Here is a 20,343-nt window from a genome sequence, read left to right on the forward strand (position 1 = left end):
AGTATTGCAGTGGGCTTCCCTGGTGGCGCAGTGGTTAAGAATCTGCCTGCCAATGCAGGGGACACGGGTTCGAGCCCTGGTCCGGGAAGTGCCGTGGAGCAACTAAGCCTGTGCGCCACAACTACTGAGCCTGCACTCTAGAGCCCGTGAGCCACAACTACTGAAGCCCGTGCGCCTACAGCCTGTGCTCCACAACAAGAGAAGCCACCACAATGAGAAGCCCGCGCACCGCAATGAAGAGTAGCCCCCGCTCTCCGCAACTAGAGAAAGCCCACGCACAGCAACGAAGACCCAACGCAGCCAAAAATAAATAAATTAAATTTAAAAAAAAAAAAGGATAGCATCAACCAAGTTAGAGGGCAAGTGAAAATGAAAAACTTGGAAGCAATGAATCTGTCTTTCCAAAAGGGAAATGGTTAAATAAATGATGGTCTACAAAAAAAAAAAAAAAAAAACAACCAAAGAAAGACTTCCTTGGTGGTCCAGTGGTTAAGACTCCGCGCTTCCACTGCAGGGGGCACAGGTTCAAACCCGGGTCAGGGAACTAAGATCCTGCAAGCTGCGTGGCACGGCCATTTAAAAAAAGAAAAATGATGGTCTAGCTATCCACTGGCATAACATGCGGCGGTAAAAAGAAAGCAAGAACTCTTTATACACTGATACAGAACAATCTTCGATATATAATTCAGTAATATAGGAGGGTGCAGAACAGTGTAAGTAATGTAAGAAAAAAAAAGAAAAGAAATTTTGCCGAGACAATAATTTGTAGTATGGGTTGCTTTCAAGGGAGCAGAGCTGGTGGCTAGAGAGTAGAAGGTGGGAGAGAGAGTTCTTACTGGATATGCTTTTGTACTTTTTAAATTTCAAACCATGTGGATGTATTTATATTACCTATCAAATCAATGATAGAAAATTAAATGATAGACTGAAAGCATTTTGAACTCTTGATAACAACATATTCTGCCTGGTTAGGGAGTTACTTGTGCATATATCTTGTAGGAAATCACCTTCTGGATTGTCTAGCCCACTCACAGGAAATACCCCTCTCTACCTCCAGACGACCCCATCCCCTCCCCAGGCTCCAAAGCCCTCACATTCCTCCAGGTCCAAGCAGCAGTGTGACACCTTTGTCCCATCCCCCCGGCAAAGACACATTTGCCACCCGGATTTCATCGACTACTGTCTCAGGGTCCCTCTCCAAAGGGCCCCCAACGAAGGATGGCAGACATTGCCGGCTCCCCGGTCAGTCTTGGGAGGGGCTCCTTGGGGACAGTGCCCCTGTGCGTTTGTAACCCTCTCAGTCAGCTTAGCTTTCTGAGCCAGAGGCAGACTTGTCTAAACAAGGCACAGACGGGGAGGCAGACAGGACTGTAAGGGAGAGGGGAGTAGAATTTGACAGGGAAAATTAAACAGTCAGGAAGCATCCCTCAGAAATCTGGGAGAGGGACCACCTCGGAAAACGGAAAACGCGGGTGTGAGGCTCACCTCACGCAGCTTCTCCTGGGCCTCGGCCAGGGCCGCTTGCTTCTCCTGAAGCTGGGCCAACGCAGTGTTCATGCGGATCCGCTTGGGCTCCACCACCCGGTACAGCCGCCCGTACAGCTGCGGGGAGACAGCAGGCACCCTCTTACCCGCCACCCACTCACCTGCCCGTGATCTTTCCTTCCCACTTGGGTCTTCCATCCCTCCTCCTCCTGGGCCGGCCTCACTGCTCCCCTCCCCACTGGCCGCCACTTACCTCCATGGCGCGAACCCACATGCAGAGGGACTTGGCAGCCAGCGACACGCGGCCGATGATGTCAGGCTGGAAGTCCGGCTGGGCGCAGTAGGCCCCAATCTTCTTCAGGACCTTATCTGAGATATTGTCCTTATCAAAGTTGATCAGTGACTTGATGAAGTTCTGTTCCCCTGTGGGATGAAGGTAGGGGGCCTCAGCCAGAGGGCCCGACCCCCCTCCTCATCCAGGCCACATGCTTCCTGGGCTCAGTTCCCAAGGCCAGCATATCTGCCCTCATCCCGAGCTCCTTCCGCTGACCTTGCTCCCTTCTCTAGACCCTTGAAGCTCCCAGGGCCTCCAGGACCTCCGCAGCCTCAACTCCCATCACTTACCTTCAACACTCTCAGCCCGACTGCCCCACACACCACTCTTTCTATATACTCTGCACCTTCTTCTAGGGCAGGGGCCACCAAACTACAGCTTACAGGCTACATCCTACCACCAGAACTCAGCGCAGGAAAACTATCGCAAGAATAAAACAGAAAGACTCTTTATATCCATTTTCTGATTCTTGTGTTTTTGGAGGATGGGCGAGCGGAGACATTCCTGTCCTTGGATTCTGGGATATATTCCTATAGATTTATGAAATTTTTTTTTTTTTGCTTAAATTAAGATGAGTCATTTTCTGTAACTTACAACCAAAGAAACTAGACTGACATTTATGCCTTCTCTTCCTTACTAGGCTCTGTGCTTTGAGGGTTGGTACAATGCATCCTTCATCTCTGTCTCTCCGAGTGCCTGACACCCAGCAGACGATTAGGGAATGCTGGGTGGACTCACGTTAATTACCTTCCGGATCCCTGGCTTACCTAGCTGCCTCTTGGCCTCTGCCCAGGTGGGCTCGTTGCCTCGGAGAATCATGACCGCCTGCAACACCATCTCCACTTGGGCAGGGGGCCGTCCATAAGACTTGATCTCTCCTATATCCTTCTTGTTCAAAGACTCCAGGGCCTGGGAAAAGGGATTAACTTGGGGACAAGAGTCAACTCAGGTGGTAAGACAGCTTCCTTTATGGAGATAGGACCCAGCTGAAGTTCCCCTCTTCTCCCCTACTTCCCCAGGGACTTTGAGAACAAAGGCGGCCGGCCCCACCCGCTTCCTGAGCCCTCCCACCCCGATACCCGCATGGCCTCTTCCAGGGCTGGCAATGCCTCTTCTAGATCCTTCTGGGCATTGTCAGCCAGTGCCTTGCACTTAACTTCCTCAATCGCAATCTTCTCACTGTTGGCTGTGACAGCCTACGGATGAAAAGAAAACGAGGGTTTTGACTTCACCTTGAGCAAAAGTGGCGGTGACGGTGCTGGCAGTAAGAGAAAGAGAAAGCTAGAGAAAACACGAGCAGTGGAACTCCCATTCCCTGCCCTGTAACCAGTGGAGACCGGGAAGCCCCTGCCCGGTGGGCACGGGGAGTAGGGGGCACGAGGGGCAGGGGAAGGGGGCGGGGGCACCTTCTGCTGCTCATCCGCTTCCCGCTTCTGCTGCACGATGATGACCAGGTACTCCTCGCACTGTTTCTGGAACTCAGCCACCTTTTTCTTGGCATCCTCCAGCTCCAAAGACATCACTTCCACCTTTTCCCTAGTTTCATCGATCTTAAACAACCCCGTCCGCAGCTTATTGGCTTGGTCCCGCAGCTCCTGCTGCTTCTCTGCCAGCAAGCTAGGGGACAGAGTAGGATCGGTGCCTCAGGAGCCGGGGCACCCAGAAAGGAGAGGCCCATTTAGTCTCTTCCTTCCCAGAGCGGCTCTGGGCCCTGTCTTCCTGCCCGTTGCCACCGACACCATCCTGGTCAGATTTTTATCATTTCCTGCCTGGATCGTTGCCAACAGCCTCCCAACCGGTCTTCCTGCTTCCAGACTCTCGTGCCTCTGATTTATTCTACACACCGCTGTCAGAATCAGCTTGCTTGCTACTGTTTTCATCACACCACTTCCCTACTTGAGACTCTTCCCCGCTGTGCAGGAGACAGGGGGGCTGCAGTGAACCAGAAAACACAAACTTCTTCTCTCAAGGGGGTGGCCATCTCTGGGCTCCAACCTGTTTTTTTCCATTTGAGAATGAATGTGGGCTCAGTATTGCCACAATTTCTGACGCTTCAAGACAGACTGGAAATCTGGAGTTTTCTAAGGCTCCCCAAGTTTTAAATGTTGGCAACTCACTCAAAAATGAGTTTTAACATTGTACAGCCAAAGAAAAATGTCTATGCAAGATTGTTTTCTGGATTAAGTAATAATATGCATGTAAAGAGCTTAACGCAGCGACTGGGAAATCCTAAACAGGATGTTAGCCTGTGTACCCAGGGAAGGCAAGGACTTTATTTTGTTAACTGGCATATATATTACAAGCATCTAAAAGAGTGCCTGGCACAGAGTAGGTGCTCAAAAATATATTTTAAATGAATGAATTAATATTGGCTATCATTATTATTACAAATGGCTTTTTCTTCACCTTTGAAATACTAAATCCAATAAATGAGTTTTTTTTTTTACCTTACTCTTATATCCTTCAAAGCAAATTATTGTGTTGTGCACATAAAAACTCAGTCAGTACAACTTAATGAATGAATATACAATTCTTGGGAATGGTGGAAAGTCTAGAAGATGTTAAAGGCAGAGAGAAGAGGACCTACATTATCATATATACCCATAATATAATGTCACAGTTGTCTTGTGGTTGGGAAGAGAGACATCATTCTAGAAGATAAGGACAGAGAGGTGTATAAAGTGGTCACAGCCAGAGGGCCCCTGAGATGGCCATGTCCCCTGGAAACCCCATCTCTCTGTTTAACTTCCTGGACAGAATCAAGGTCTCTGGCATCTCTGCCATCCCACCTCAACATCCCAGTCCTCGAGCGGGTCCCCTTGGCCAGCTCCTGGATATTTTCCCTGACTTCATTTCACCAAGCACCCTCGAAAGACACCAAGCTCCCTGGCCCTCTGTGCCCCCTACTCTTCATCATACTTTTTATATCCAGATACAAGTTCCAGGTAGTTGGTGGGTGTGACGTAGTTGTGTCTTCGAAGTTCCAGCAGCATCTTCTGGGAATACTGAGCCACTGACCAGTGCATGGTGACGAAGATCTGGGCCACCTTCCTGTGGATCTGAGGCCAATTCATAGAGGATGTGAGACAGAGCAAGAGTAAAGGCAGACAGAGAACAGAAATGGGCGGGAGGTGCAGGGGGGTGAGGAGAGGTGGGGAGGAGGGCCTCACGTTCTCCTGGGTCCCCAGGTCTGCTCCCACCAGATACTTCTCAGCCACCTCCAGCAGGGCCTCGCGGGGCCAGTCTGAGAACCAGTTGATGGTTGTGCAGTTCACCAGGGCTGGGTACTGGCGGATCCAGTTCCTGGCGCGGGTTTCGAGAGGCAGTTAAGCCCAATCGCAGACTCAGCCTCCAGCGAGGGGCTTCGTCACAGCCCCACCCACTCCCCAGGAACCTAAAAGCCCCACCCCCGTGCCCCTGTATCTCCTTGTCCAGGTTTTGCTCCCCTCAGAGCTGATTCAGTGCAGGATTTAGAAACAGGTTCTGCGGTCAGAAAGACCCGATTCCACACCAACTAGGTGTGGATCTCGGGGCAAGTGATGTAATCTTTTGAACGTCATTTTCCTTAGCTCTAAAATGGGAATAACAAAACATACTAACTAGAGTTGTTAGGGGATTCAGTGGGGTGACACGTGTAAAATGCTTAGCACAGAGCCTGGTACATGGTAGATATGCCATAAACCAAAAAGATTAAAAGATAAACAAAATGGTAACCCAAACTGCCTCTCTGCACAAGTTCTCTGTCGTCCTATTTTCCAATGCCCTTGAAAATCTAGTCATACCCAGAATGGATCAAATGTGGTGTATACACACGATGGAATATTATTCAGCCTTAAAGAGGCAGGAGATTCTGACACCTGCTACAACATGGATGAACCCTGAGGACGTTATGCTAAGCGAAATAAGTCAGTCACAAAAAGACAAATAATGTATGATTCCACCTCTACGTGGTATCTAGAGTGGTCACTCACAGAGGCAGAAAGTAGAAGGGTGGTTGCCAGGGCCTAGGGGTGGTGGGGGAAATGGGCAGTTGGCCGGTGGGTATAGAGTTACAGTTTTGCACAATGAGAATGTTCCAGAAATCTGTTGCACAACCGTGTGAATATACTTAACACTGCTGAGCTGTATACTTAAAACTGGTTAGAGACTTCCCTTGTGGCGTGGTGGGTAAGACTCTGTGCTCCCAATGCAGGGGGCCCAGGTTCACTCCCTGGTCAGGGAACTAGATCCTGCACGCATGCCGTAACTAAGAAGGCTGCATGCCGCAACTAAAGATCCCATGTGCCACAACTGAGACCTGGCAACCAAGATAAATAAATAAACATTTTTTTTTAATTTAAGAACTTCTCTTTAGCAAAAACAAAAAAACCCAAAAAGCTTAAAGAAAGTGAGGAAACAAGCCACAAACCTGAAAAAATATGGCTAAAACGATTAAATTTTATGTGTGTTTTTAACCACAATTAAAAATTTAAAAACAAAACATAAAAACCACCTCCATCTTCCGGAAAAATAAAGAAATCTGATACACCAAAAGGCCCCCATGTAAGCAGCAGGAACTTGCTGAAAGAAACACAGGCTACAGCCGGGAGACGGGGTGTACAGGGCTGGAGAGGCCAGCGCTATTCCTGAGTCTCGCCGGAAGAAGGCACAGAGGCCAGAACCGGGGAGGAGGACCCCGCGATGTGTGGGGGCCTCGAGGGAGAAGAAGGCTGTAACAAGAGTCACCTGAAGGGGTCGCCCACGGGGCTGAGGCAGAGGACGATGTGCAGGTTGTTCCGCACGCGCTCGGTGAAGTAGGCGAAGAGGCTGTCCGAGGACTCGGGCACCTGCTCGGCGCGGGCCTGCTCTATGATGTGCGTCTGGACCTGCGTGGAAGCCGCAGTCGGAGGGTTGAGGTTCCAAGGGCAGAACCCAGGGCTGGAGGGAGCAGGGAGCAGCAGGTGCTGGGCTCACAGGGTGTGGGTTTTAAAGCAGCTCGGCCCACTAGCGTCCCGCGGGGGAGGATGGCAGAAGAGGAAGCACCATCTAATGGGGGGCTGGAGGGAGGGGGTGCTCCGGCAGCATCCTCTGGGATTAGGTGAGAAGGGGTTAGCTAGGAAGGCCAAAGAACCAACTGGTAGTGGGTGTGGAAGGATCGCACCTCTTCAAATTCATCCACCTTATAGAGATTGGGGACCTCGCCTGAGCTGAGGATGTTGTTAATGTCCTCTAGGAATGATTCGTCAGCAACCTGGGTGTCCACAAAAAGGAAGGACGTGGCCTTGAGCTCTACCCCAGCCTGGTGATACAGACGCTTGATATCTGGGCCAGAGGAGACAGAAACACTCTTCAGATTCAGCATCCTGTCCCTCCTTCTCCTTCTGAGATTCAGGAGCCCTCCCCCAGCTGGCAACACATACATGACACCGTCCTGTACCCCACCCGGGCCTGGCGCGGCTCCCTACCCGGCTTCCATCCCTCCTCTCACTTGTCATCACAGGAAGTTCAGGCATCTGATCTTTCACTCCCAGCCCCAAACCCTCTTCCATCTCAGAAACCCAGCGTTACCGTCTCGGAATTCCTGCTTTCGATAATGTTTGGTGACCTCAATCTGGAAGGTGATGTACTCGCAGATGGATGAGGCCAAGCGGGCCAGACTCTGGCGTCCGCTGCCCCCAATGCCCACCAAGAGCATGTTGCCCCGAGGCTGTCCAATGACCCGCACAATCCGTGTGACTGGAGGGTAGGGGGTAGGGGGTGGGGGTAATGAGTTGGTTGAACCACCTCAGGGGACCTCCAGGCCCTAGGCTGGGGACTGGGACGACTAAAACTGCAGTAGAGGAAGCAGGCAGCGTGGCAAGAGGTTGGTGCCTGAAGCACTGGTAGCAATTCAACTCTCAACCTCCACCATCTCTGTTAAACACCATCAAGGAAAACCCCACCCATGGCCACAAGCACATCTGGGGTTAGGGAGGAAGGCAACTTCTGAGACTTGATCTGGGAGCGACCTGGGAAGAGATCCCTATTTCCTTGGAATATCCCATAACTGGGATGCTGGAGAAGGGATGGGAGCAGGAGGTGCGCACTGTGTTCAATGGCCTCTCGGAAGAGCACCAGCTGCATTGGCACGACGGCGGGTGACAGGTTGTACTCATTTAGCGCCGTCTCCATGGCTGTCCTCAGGACCGTCAGATCCGTCAGGTCTTCATACACCTTGGGCTCTCGCAGGAAGTCCCCTGGGTCATGGGAAGAGGGGGGCAGATCTCAAATGCCTGGTCCTCCCCAGGCTTCCCCAAAGGGCCCTACGCGTCCATGGGACTTGGTGCCCCGCCTCCCCTTCTAACCCATCTCCTAAGAGTCTCCAGCCTAGAGGGGCCAGAGCTCCCAGCTCACCAAAGATGGGAGAACGTTTGTTGGGACAAAGGTTATGAAATGTGAGGTCAAAGAAGGAGCCGAGTTTGTCACTTATGATGCCCACGAAGGCTTCCATGTCTGCCGCATCAACTAGTCGGTCAGAGAAGACTCTGTTGGGAGGGAGCTGGGGTGAGATCTGGGAATGAAGAGGAGCGTGGTCTTGGGGAAGGGACAGGCGGGTGGGGGGTGGAGGCTTGGGCTTGGGAAGGCCTGGACCTGGCAGGCACAGCTACCTCACCTGAAACATTCATGGATCCAGAGTCGTGTGATGCTGGACTTGGTATCGTGAAAGTCCTTGCTGGCTCTCAGCATGCCCTGGAACACCTAGGGAAGGGGCGTGGCTAGTGGGATGGAGGGAGGGAAGAGAGTCCCTCCAGAAGTTTTAGAGAAAGCAGCATTCCCGGATGGGGGTGGTTTGGGGTGTGTGGGATGCTACTGAGCTCCAAGGCTTACTTTGAGGAGAGGAGAATGCCTCCGAGGAGGCCGTGCTGGGCCAAAGGGGCAAGGTCTGACAGAGTTTCACCTTGGAGATGTCTCGAAGGTTGAAGAGGTAGTGGATCTTGGCAGGCGTGGGCAGGAAGCGCTGTACCACAGTGCTGTACACATCCAAGGTGGCCTTGGTCACCACATCCCCAGTGGGCTTCACCTCTTCCTCAAAGTCCTGGAGCTTCTGATTGATCATGGTGCCGAATATCCGGATGATCTGCGACTCCTAGAAACAGGCTCTCAGACTCAACATTGCAGGCTCATGACCTCTCACCCAAGGTGGGGACTAGGGTCAGGGGAGAAAAGCACTTGTCTTGGGGGCAGAATTTAAGGGGGGCACAAAAAACCCTCAGAAATCAAGAGAAATAATGCTTTAGTGTAGTATTTAAAAATCAAGATTAATGCAAACTGTCCACGATGAACGAATACGAACATTTTAAATAAAGACGGGATCCGTATTGCTGGTTTTTCCTTTTGCCTCAGGCTCTCATGAGGCTCAGCACGGTACTATACTGATCTTGTACTTATTTAAAATTTTGGCGTCTTGTTCATTGTGAATTTTTGGCATAAATTTTTTTTAACGTTACATGAAAATATTATTTATCTTGACTTCTGAGGGCTTTGGGTGCCCCTGAGTGCCTCCCTCGCCTCACCCTAGCCCTGGGCCGCTCCCAGCTCTCTGCTTTGGAGGCTCTACCTTCCTTGTCTGTTTGGTCCCCACTCTCTGACCACTGGGACTGTTAGGCTTCACATGCCAGAGCCAGGCTACACTTTCACCCTGCAGCTCTCCTAGCTCAGCAGAAGCAAGGCTCCTGCAGAGAGCCGTCTCCCCTCCACGTATCATAGCTCCCTGAGTGCAACTCAGCCCTGGGGGTCCTTGGGCCCCTCTGTGATCTGCCCCGTCGTTCTCTGAGCCACAGATGGCTTTGCCTTCTACAGTCCCCTCCCCCAGCCCTCAGGATGCCCTCACCGTAGGGAAGGTCATGTTGATGATGTTGAAGCGACTCTGCAGCCTTGGGGAGATGACGGTCCGTCCACCCCCGGAAGGGCCCATGGCAGCCATCAAGAACATGTCCTAGAGAGCAAAGACCAGATGGGGTGGGGGGTGGAGACAGGTGAGAGGACGGGAAGAGAGGGAGCATGGAAATAGGGAGCATGTGAGAGGAGCCATGAGGAAGAGAGGAGATGGAGGGACAAACGGGAAGAGGGAAGACAGGGACAAGAAAGAGCAGGAAGAAACACGGAGTAGTAGGGGCAGGGAAAGGTGAGGGGAAGGAAGGGATTTGGGACATTTTTACAGAATTACTAAAATAATGTATTTGTTCTTATTTCATCATTATAATCCATGTTCCCAAATTGGAAAATAGAGGAGAGTCAAAAAAACAACATTTGGGCTTCCCTGGTGGCGCAGTGGTTGAGAGTCCGCCTGCCGATGCAGGGGACACGGGTTCGTGCCCCAGTCCGGGAAGATCCCACATGCTGCGGAGCGGCTGGGCCTGTGAGCCATGGCCGCTGAGCCTGCGCATCCGGAGCCTGTGCTCCGAAATGGGAGAGGCCACAGCAGTGAGAGGCCCGCGTACCAGAAAAAAAAACAAAAAAAAAACAACATTTGATTACGTCTTCTAGACTTTCTCTTCTTTTCTATTTTAAATATATATATATATATATATATATATATATATATATATATATATATATATATATATACATGTATCTGTGTATGTATGTGCATGTTTTTTCTCAGAAACATATGAATATATTATTAGGTGAGTTTTGGACCCCAAGGGCCAGATAGATGAGTGCCCCAGATATCAGGCTGGAATGGCTGCCCATTGATTCAGGAAAAAGAAACAAGACGTTCAGAATCCCATGGGAGAAAAGCCAGGACTGAAGGGAGATGCCTGGATTCTGGGTGGGGAGCGGAGGTGGTTACTGAAACAGTGGGAGGTGGAGAGGCCTGGAGATGGGGTTATGGGCAGCTCTGGTTGGCATCAGCGTTGCCATGGGAGCAAGGTATAAGAGGCCTGGGAAAGGAGTGGAAGTTGGAGGACAGGCTCCCTTGGTCAGGAAGCACAGGACAGTCAGTGAGGAGGGTTACTAACAGGAATTGATAACCTAGGAGCCAGATGTCTGGGTCCTGAGAAAGGCAGGACACTCCTGTGCAGGGAGGAACATAGGCTTACAGGATTCTATCCTGGGGTCCCAGAGGAGCAGGGACTGAACCCATCATGGGCGGGAACGGAGGCCTGAAGGACAAATTTTCGGGATGCTTACTCGAATGTACTTGATGGTCTGCTTCGTTCGATCATACCAGAAGCCATAGTCAATCCAGAGGCGAATCAGCTCCAGGGGGGGCTGGGACCCAAACGTGTCCTTAGCTGGCATATTTAGGTCATCCATGAAGGTGATCATGCTTTTGCCTCCAAATGGCACATAGACACCCTTGGTTCGCTTCTCCACCCTGCTCTCAATGATGCTCTGCACATTATTGGATGTGGTCTGGTGAAAAAGGCACAGAATGAATGCTTGGGCCCCCCAGGAGAAATCCGGGGTTAGAGAGGAGTGTCGACCAGGCACTTGGATCCTCCAAGGGGGAGCAGAGGCAGGGAAAGAGCAGGGAGCTGGCAGCCTGGCCCTGGGTCCTGCCACACACCTGTGCAGACATGTTGACAGTGAGCACTGACCACTGGCTGGAGGGCAAGGACTGCAGGACACTCTGAGCGATGGACGTCTTTCCAGTCCCCACGGGACCCACCAGCAGGATGGGGTTCTTGTTGGCCACCAAGGTGCTCACCAGGTAGTTGTAGCGGACAGTGTCAACGGTGGGCACCATGATCTTGTAGAAGGGGAAGCTGGTGGGGAAAGGGACTGTGTCTCAAGATCGTGGCCCGCTCCTTCCTAACTCCCGCTTCCTTCTGCCCCGCAGTGTTTATCCTCCTCTGGCATCACCACTCTCTAATCACCAAGCCTGCCTCCTGCGGGGTCCGGGGATCAGGCATTCTCCTGAAGGACCCTGTCCCATTTCCTCTAGATCCCACTTCCTGCACTGCCTTGGGATCCACCCTCTCTTCCTACAGCTCACTTTTGCACCCCTCTTTGGCTCTCTCACCACATCTCCCACCCACTGCAGCCCCAAGCCTGACCCACCCCCCATGTCCGGCTCTCACTTTGGAGGGTAGCGCCAACTCTTAGGGAGCTTCTCCTCAAATGATGTCCAACTCCGCATCTTGGGGTCCACAAAATACTCGTACACTGTGTCCTGAGGAGGGAACGTGTGGCGGGTTACCAAAGCCTTCCTTTAGCTTTTCCCTGCCCAGAAAAAGCGCTCACAGACCACTGGGCAGAAGAAAGAGAGCTGGGTGGCAGGCTGAGGCTCAAGAAGAGTCTAAGGATCAGGGATGCAGAAAAACAGGGCAGCTGGGTTTGAGGGCCCTGACCTTGTTGGGGAAAGTGCCCTCAATCTCTCGGAGGTAACTGTCGATCTTCTTGCGGCCCTCCTCATCCACGGAGGCACACACAGACCAGATCATGCTGAACACAAATGTCAGCTCTACCATGGAGACAAAGTTCTCACCATCAGCTGGGTTCACCTGGGTGGAAAAGGAGAAACGGAAATACCGTAAATCTGTAAGAGGTGGAGGCGTCTAATTTTGGCAGCTCATCACAAAGGCTTAGAGTTTCCCTCCCTTCCTAGTTCTGTTTGGAAAACCATGTGGCTGTAGATAAACCTAAATCAAAACATTTAAATAAACCTACTAAGTTACAGCGACATGGTGGGAAATTGTGTTGAGACTCCATTGTCTACCATATTGAATCCAGAACCTTCAGTCTGTCCTTCCAGCTCAACACACATCTCACCATCCTCTTCTCGGGGTCTCTGCTGCAGCTAAGAGGGGTTGTAACACTGCCAACACCATCCACCCATCACCCACCCTGCCCAGTGGGGACTGACTCTTGTGTCTCTGTGTTGTTTTTTTTTTTTGCAGTACGTGGGCCCCTCACTGTTGTGGCCTCTCCCATTGCAGAGCATAGGCTCAGCGAGCCCGCTCCGCGGCATGTGGGATCTTCCCTGACCGGGGCACGAACCCGTGTCCCCTGCATCGGCAGGCAGACTCTCAACCCCTGCGCCACTGGGGAAGCCCTGTCTCTGTGTTTTTGCAAAAGCCATTCCCTTTACCTAGACTGCCCTCCTCTCTTTGTTTTGTTCATCAGCGTTCTTCCCCCTACCCAGTCCTCCTTAGAAGCTGGGTGCCATTGACACGATATTACTGTCCTTTTCCCCTATGTCATTTTGCAACTTCACCTGCACAGTTTTAATTTATATTAACCGTACCAGGAATGACACATACTGTTATAGATCTTAATTGTTATATAACTTTATATTAATAGTTGAGTGATCTGTCAATGTCCTTAAAAGCAATATGAACCATTTCTAGGCAGTGATTTAATCTCAACAGAAAAATACTCAATTTTGGTCCTTACTCCATAATTCTAAACCAAACAAAAATTTTCTTAAATATCAGTTAATCTGAAAATTTCTAAAACCCCTCATCAGATTAGGTGGGGAGCTCCTCCCAGCAGAAACAGTATCCCAGGGTCTTTCCCAGCGGTCCAGTGGTTAAGACTTCACCTTACAATGCAGGGGGTGCGGGTTCAATCCCTGGTTGGGGAGCTAAGCTCCCACATGCCTTGCAGCCAAAAAAGCAAAACATAAAACAGAAGCAATATTGTAACAAATTCAGTAAAGACTTTAAAAATGGTCCATATCCAAAAAAAAAAAAATTCTTAAAAAACAAACAAAAAAGAAACAGTATCCTAAGGCCTCACAGATTCCAAGACTTAATATTTAATTTTTGAAAGGATGGAGAAATGAGGAACCAAATGAACCATCCTCAGCTCCCAGATATGGGCAGGAAATTACAGTGAGACCACTGTGTACTATATCTGATTTAGAGTCCTTAGTTTGGCCTCCCAGTGTGCATGCACATATGCGCATGCAAATACACACACACACACACACACACACACACACACACACACACACCGCTCGCTGCCTCCACGGTTGGTGAGGCCTCCCCTTGGAGTCTCTGCTCCACTCAAGCCTCATGTTCCAACTGTGTCTCAGAAACACCATTTCCCTGAAGTTGTCCCGGGAGGTCGAGAGCCCTTCCTGCCCTGGTCCTCCCTCACCCCATTCTCCGGTATGGCCAGGGCTGAGTACAGATTGCAGAGGGAGATGATGCCGCTGTATTCCGGGAGGGGCACCAGCTCGTGGCAGTTGTTCTTCTTAAAGGTCAGCATTTTGTTGATGAACTTTTCGAACATGCGCTGAAGAGGCTCTGCCTCTACCTGGAGTTGAATAAGCAGGGGCTCTGAATTATTCTTGTGTCCCCTCCACAGGCCCCACCGGTTCCTTTCCTCTCCTCCATTCCCTTCATACCTTTGGCCTCTTCTCCAGCCATGACTGAACATAGGGCTTCCAGCCCAGGTCAGCGTAGTCAGTGTACACCACCCCGCAGCGAGACACAGTGGCTGGGGAGGCCACTGACAAGTTTTCCACTTCGAACAGGAGAGACACCTATGGATATACTTGGTCAGAACCTTGTCTTTCCCTCAGTAATAAAAACACCCAGAATTCTGATGCGCCAAGGTGTCTCTACTGAGTACCACGTGTGGCAGGATGAATAAAGACCTAAGCTTTACAAATGATTTGTTTGTTAAAAGAAATCAGGGTTTATTCAAGGTCACCCTTATGAAAAATCACTCTCTCGCTCACATTGTTTGAGCGGGTGGGAAAGGGTGGGCTTTACAAAAGCCCATGAATTGTAACTCTGGGTGCACAACGGAAGGTCATCCCTCATATGTCAGTGGCAATGAGGCTGCCTCAGTCCACACAGTGTGTCCTAGTACATCGTGTTTTCTATACAGTTGTCCTCAGAGTCTGTGGTAAGACAGGCATTTCTTCTTCAGTCACAGGTTGCCCTGAATCCAGGCCTCCTCCTCCTGGGCCTTCCTATACAACTTCCCCTTCTTGTTGGATGCCCCTGCTCTTCCCCTTAGCCCTGCCCCAGGCCCTCCAGTTTCCACTCCCGAACCTGCTCAGGCATCGCGATGCGCTCTCCGTTGATAAGGGTCAGCACTTTGTTATCGTCCATGACAGAGTTCATGCTCTCAATCCACAGTGTGTCCACAGGGCCATCGAAAAGGATCCACTTCTCATCCGGCTTCTCGTCTTGGTCGGAGGTAGATGATAAGGAAACCAGAGCTTTGTTACCCAGCCCTCCCTCCACACTCATCTCCCTGGAGATGCAAGCAGTTGCTTCCTGGTGATCTCCGCATTCCCCAAGCATTTTTTCCCCCAAAATGAGCTTTCTATCCCCAGACTGCCCACCCACACAGGAGATTTAGGCATCTGCTCTCCCTGCCCCAAGATCCTTTGGGTACCTGCACAAGCCGTCCGCATGACACTGGACAGGACGCCGTCTGTCCATTCATTAGTGTTGAGGTCATATTCCCCATACAGCTCCCCTAGGGACAGTGCCTTAGGGTTCAAAGGGAACTCCTAAAAATGACACAGGAAGGGGGTTTTGAGCTGCCGGCTGACACAAATCCCAAGATGTCCCTTTATTTCCAGCCTCCCTTTATTTCCAGGTATTTGTATTTGGCCCCTGTCTCTCTCATCCCTCCCAGGCCGCCCTCCTGGTCTGCACCACCCTCCCAGACACCTACGCACCCCTGCCCCCAGCCTCACTGTTTTCCTGCTACTCAAGTCTCCTCCAGTGGCCCCACTGTCCCAGGTCCGTACTCTGACAATGTTGAAGTTGGGCTCTCCGGCGCGGCACAGGGAGGACAAGGACGACTGAAGAATTCTCCACGAGGCAGTCTTGCCGCTGCCTGTGCAGCCCACGATCATGGTGGAGTGGCGGGAGTTCTTGGTTTCATACAGCTGGATAACCTTGGTGAGGGTGAACGGGATGGTCTGCAGGCCCATATCCCGAATCTCCTGCTCAATGGTCTCCCGCAGCTGAGAGAAGGGAAAATACAGGAAGCAGAAGAAAAAGGGTGCGGCTTGTAAGGGACTTTCAAAAGTTCACCGATACCTGGAAGGATAATGTGCAAACCATTAAAAACTGCACCAGGGCCGTTCGCACCCTGACAGTTGTTTGTTCCTTGGGAGCTGGCCAATTGCAGAGTTAAGAGATTGGGCTCTGGAGTCAGCCAGCCTGGGGCCCCAGCTTTCAGCTATGTGAACCTGAGCAAGTTAACTTCTTTGAGCCTCAGTTTCCTAATCTGTTAAATGGGAGTAATGATGGTACTTCCCGCATAGGGCTGTTGTATTAGGTAAGATAGTCAATGTAAAACACAATGTCTGACACGCAGTTCTACACATCTTTTCTAATATCATTCAACAAATATTTATTAAGCCTCTAAAGTATGTGCCAAGCAGTGTGCTGGGTGCTGAGAACAAATTAGTGTTCATCCTATCGCAGAGCCCACAGTCTGGTGGGGGAGCCAGACATTAAACAAATCATCACCTAAGTTAAAAAGATGAAAACTCAAATTCAAAAAGATACATGCACCCCAATGTTCATAGCAGCACTATTTACAATAGCCAAGACATGGAAGCAACCTAAATGCTTGTCAACAGATGAATGGATAAAGAAGATGTGGTATATTTATACAATGAAATATTACTCAGCCATAAAAAAGAATGAAAGAATACCATTTGCAGCAACATGGATGAATCTAGAGATTATCATCTTAAGTCAGACAGAGAAAGACAAATATCACATGATATTACTTACATGTGGAATCTAAAAAAATGATACAAATGAACTAATTTACAAAACAGAAATAGACTCATAGACATTGAAAACAAACTCATAGTTACCAAAGGGGGAAAGGCGTGGATAAATTAGGAGTTTGAGATTAACAGATACAAACTACTATATATAAAATAAACAAGGACCTACTATATAGCACAGGGAACTATATATAATATCTTATAATAACCTATAATAGGAAAGAATGTGAAAAATATATATATATATATAAAACTAAGTCACTTTAGGGCTTCCCTGGTGGCGCAGTGGTTGAGAGTCCGCCTGCCGATGCAGGGGACACAGGTTCGTGCCCCGGTCTGGGAAGATTCCCACATGCCACGGAGCAGCTAGGCCCATGAGCCATGGCCGCTGAACCTGCGTGTCCGGAGCCTGTGCTCCACAATGGGAGAGGCCACAACAGTGAGAGGCCCGTGTACCACAAAAAAAACTAAGTCACTTTGCTGTACACCTGAAACTAACACAACATTGTAAATCAACTCTACTCCATTAAAAATTTTAAAAACAAAAATGAAAAATAAAGAAATGCTTATAGAACCATGACCCATGTGGGTCCCAGAAGACTGTGACATTTTTAAATACACAGCCAATGCAACCAAGTAAGTTCAAACAATGCAAGATTTTACTTGTATCTCTCAAACACCACTAAGAGGCCTCACCCTTACTACTTCCCTCCACTGTCTGAGAATTAGTTGTATTAGCATGTTTGGGTGTATTTGTGTGTGTGTGCGTGTTTAGCATCATGCCAAAAGTTTAAAATGTCACATTTACTCAGTTTAAAATATCCTGTAATTTCTTCTTTGACCCATGAGTTATTTCGAATTGTATTGCCTAATTTCCAAACATTTGGAATAATTATATATTGTTACCAACTTCTAGTTTAATTCTATTGTGGTCAGAGATCATCCTCTGTATAATTTTCAATCATTTGAAGTTTATGAGACCGCTACTTAATAATCCAGTGCACAGTCAATTTTGGTAAACGCTCCTTGCATACTTGAGAAGAATATGTGTCTGCAATTATATGCATATAATGTTCTACATGTGTCAGGTCAAATCTGTTAAAAGCATTCAAATCCGTATCTTTTTAAAAAATATTTATTTACTTATTCATTTTATTTTTGGCCATGTCGGGTCTCAGTTGTGGCATGCGGGAACTTTCCCTGTGGGGCACAGGCTCTTTGTTGCAGTGCTCGGGCTTCTCTCTAGTTGTGGCATGCGGGCTCAGTAGTCGTGGCTTGCGGGCTTAGTTGCCCCATGGCATGTGGGATCTTAGTTCCCTGACCAGGGATCAAACCCATGTCCCCTGCATTGGAAGGCAGATTCTTAACCACTGGACCGCCAGGGAAGTCCCTCAAATCCGTATCTTTATGGATTTTTTTTTTCTTTTTTTTGGCCACAACACACAACTTGTGGGATCTTAGTTCCTGGACCAGGATTGAACCTGGGCCACGGCAGTGAAAGCACTGAGTCCTAACCAGTGGACTGCCAGGAAACTCCCTTTATGGATTTTTTTATCCACTTATTTTATCAATTTCTGAGAGAAGCATGTCAAGATTTCCCACTAGGGTTGTGGATTTATCAGTTTCTACTTTTAGTTCTGTCGATTTTGTTTTATGCATTTTCTAGCTCTATTATTAAGTGCATACAAATTTAGAATGCCATATCTTTCTGAGAATTGGCCCTTTTATCATTATGAAATGTCCCCCTTTATCTTTAATATTCTTCTTGCCATAAAGTCTACTTTGCCTGATATCAGTAGAGTTAACATTGTGATCAGAAAATGTGTTCTGAATAAATTCCCTTGAAATTTTTGAGGCAGATTTATGACCTTTACATGGTCAAGAAACCTAAATATTCTATGTATGCTTGAAAAAAATGGTTATTCTTCAGTTATTGAATGCAATTGCTGTCGATGTCTTGATTAACTCAAGATTGATTGTGTTGTTCAAATCTTCTTTAACAAAACTGATTTTTAGTCTGCTTGGCCTATCAGTTACTGAGAGATGTGAAGAGCGCCACTACGATTGTAGACTTGTCTATTTCTCTTTGAAATTCTGAAAAATTTTGTTCTATTTATTTTGAGGCCATATTATTAGATGCATGCAAATTTAGAATTGCTGTATCTTCCTGGTGAATTGAACTTTTTATTATTATGAAGCGACTCTATTTCTGGTAATTCATTTTGCCTTAAGATCTATGTTGTCTGATATTGCTACCCCAGCTTCCTTTTTTTTTTTTTTTTTTTTTGCGGTACGCGGGCCTCTCACTGTTGTGGCCTCTCCCGTTGCGGAGCACAGGCTACAGACGCACAGGCTCAGCGGCCATGGCTCACGGGCCCAGCCACTCCACGGCATGTGGGATCTTCCCGGACCAGGGCACGAACCCGTGTCCCCTGCATCGGCAGACGGACTCTCAACCACTGCACCACCAGGGAAGTCCCCCCAGCTTCCTTTTGATTAGTGTCTACCTGATGTATTTTTCTAGTCTTTGACTCTCCACCCTTTGTCTTTACATTTTACATGTGTCTCTTGTAAACAGTGTTAAATATGGGTATAACAATGTATACGATTCAATACATGATTATTTTTCCTTTCCTGCACAACATTTTGGTTTTCCCTAGGGGCTAATAGTTGCTCTGATTTTTTGTTTGCTTAGTTTTTAATATACTCATCTTTAACTCAACTCCAAACTCTGCCAGTTGACTAAATCTCTCAAAACTTTTATTCTCATCAGGTATCGATTTCCTCTTCTTCAAGAAGTCTGGGGACTTCCCTAGTGGTCCAGTGGTGCAGAGTCCACCTTACAACGCAGGGGACGTGGGTTCGATCCCTGGTCAGGGAACTAAAATTCCACATGCCACGGGGCAACTAAGCCCACACGCCAGAACTACTGAGCTCGCGTGCCTCAACTAGAGAGCCTGCATGCCGCAAACTACAGAGCCCACGCGCTCTGGAGCCCTGGAGCCCAGGCGCCACAGCTAGAAAAGAGAAAGACCCGTGCACCACAACGAAAGATCCCGCACGCCTCAACAAAGATCTCATGTGCTGCAACTAAGATCCAATGCAGCCAAAACTAAATTAAATAAATAAATAAATCATAATTTTTTAAAAATCTTATAAAAAAAAAAAAAAGAAGTCTGCCTGAACCTTCAGCTTTGCTTCAGTTTGGATTGGCTTCTCTCTTTGTCTGGTGCACAACTGTCATCCCGTGTCCTCTATCTTCCTCTTGCTTGGAATGCTCCTGCACTGTGGTAGAGCACATCCTCTGGTAGCTTTCTGAGGAAAGGATGCAGTGGAGGTAATTTTTTTTTTTTTTTTTGAGAGTCTGCTTGTCTGAAACATCTCTGATCTAGCTTCCTATGTGACAGGTTGTCTGGGTATAGCATTTGAGGTTGGAAATAATTTTCCTTCAGAATGCTGAAGCCTGCTTCATTGTTTACAGAGCCAATATTGCTATCGAGGAGTCCAACATTCTAATTCTTGATCTTTTGCATGTCATCTCTTTTCCTTCTCCCTTTTTGGAAGCTTGTTAAATCTTCTCCTTTTCCTAGTGTTTTAAAATTTCACAATGCTGGGCCTTGGTAAGGATTTGTTTTATCTATTATGTCATGCATTTATAGATCCTTTAATTATGGAAACTTAGATGCTATGGTTCTGGGGATTCTTCGTGAATTGTTTCATTACCGATCCTGGCCTCCTCCATTTTCTCTGTTCCTACTTTTTTTGGAACTGCTGGTATTTCAGTGTTGTCTTTCCTAGACTGGCACTTGAATCTTAATCTCTTTCCCGCTTTGTCTGCTCT

At 48.6% G+C, this 20,343-nt stretch overlaps 1 protein-coding gene across 1 annotated transcript in view; it reads right to left on the bottom strand.

Moving 5' to 3' along the window:
• DNAH2 (dynein axonemal heavy chain 2) overlaps positions 1-20,343 on the bottom strand; it is an 85,991-nt gene that overhangs the window by 17,912 nt on the left and 47,736 nt on the right. Inside the window, exons 40-63 of the mRNA XM_032615515.1 lie at positions 15,504-15,722; positions 15,143-15,260; positions 14,794-14,930; positions 14,139-14,276; positions 13,889-14,047; positions 12,136-12,288; positions 11,866-11,957; positions 11,352-11,550; positions 10,973-11,197; positions 9,669-9,773; positions 8,736-8,924; positions 8,451-8,536; positions 8,192-8,322; positions 7,885-8,034; positions 7,367-7,534; positions 6,960-7,120; positions 6,545-6,684; positions 4,990-5,122; positions 4,739-4,878; positions 3,226-3,436; positions 2,899-3,015; positions 2,587-2,728; positions 1,739-1,908; positions 1,486-1,602 (exon numbers count right to left, since the gene is read on the bottom strand). Of these exons, the coding sequence (XP_032471406.1) occupies positions 1,486-1,602; positions 1,739-1,908; positions 2,587-2,728; positions 2,899-3,015; positions 3,226-3,436; positions 4,739-4,878; positions 4,990-5,122; positions 6,545-6,684; positions 6,960-7,120; positions 7,367-7,534; positions 7,885-8,034; positions 8,192-8,322; positions 8,451-8,536; positions 8,736-8,924; positions 9,669-9,773; positions 10,973-11,197; positions 11,352-11,550; positions 11,866-11,957; positions 12,136-12,288; positions 13,889-14,047; positions 14,139-14,276; positions 14,794-14,930; positions 15,143-15,260; positions 15,504-15,722 (3,600 nt within the window). The remainder of the gene's footprint in view (positions 1-1,485; positions 1,603-1,738; positions 1,909-2,586; positions 2,729-2,898; positions 3,016-3,225; positions 3,437-4,738; positions 4,879-4,989; positions 5,123-6,544; positions 6,685-6,959; positions 7,121-7,366; positions 7,535-7,884; positions 8,035-8,191; positions 8,323-8,450; positions 8,537-8,735; positions 8,925-9,668; positions 9,774-10,972; positions 11,198-11,351; positions 11,551-11,865; positions 11,958-12,135; positions 12,289-13,888; positions 14,048-14,138; positions 14,277-14,793; positions 14,931-15,142; positions 15,261-15,503; positions 15,723-20,343) is intronic.

The sequence above is a fragment of the Phocoena sinus genome, chromosome 20, assembly GCF_008692025.1.
Source record: "Phocoena sinus isolate mPhoSin1 chromosome 20, mPhoSin1.pri, whole genome shotgun sequence".
NCBI classification, from domain to species: domain Eukaryota; kingdom Metazoa; phylum Chordata; class Mammalia; order Artiodactyla; family Phocoenidae; genus Phocoena; species Phocoena sinus.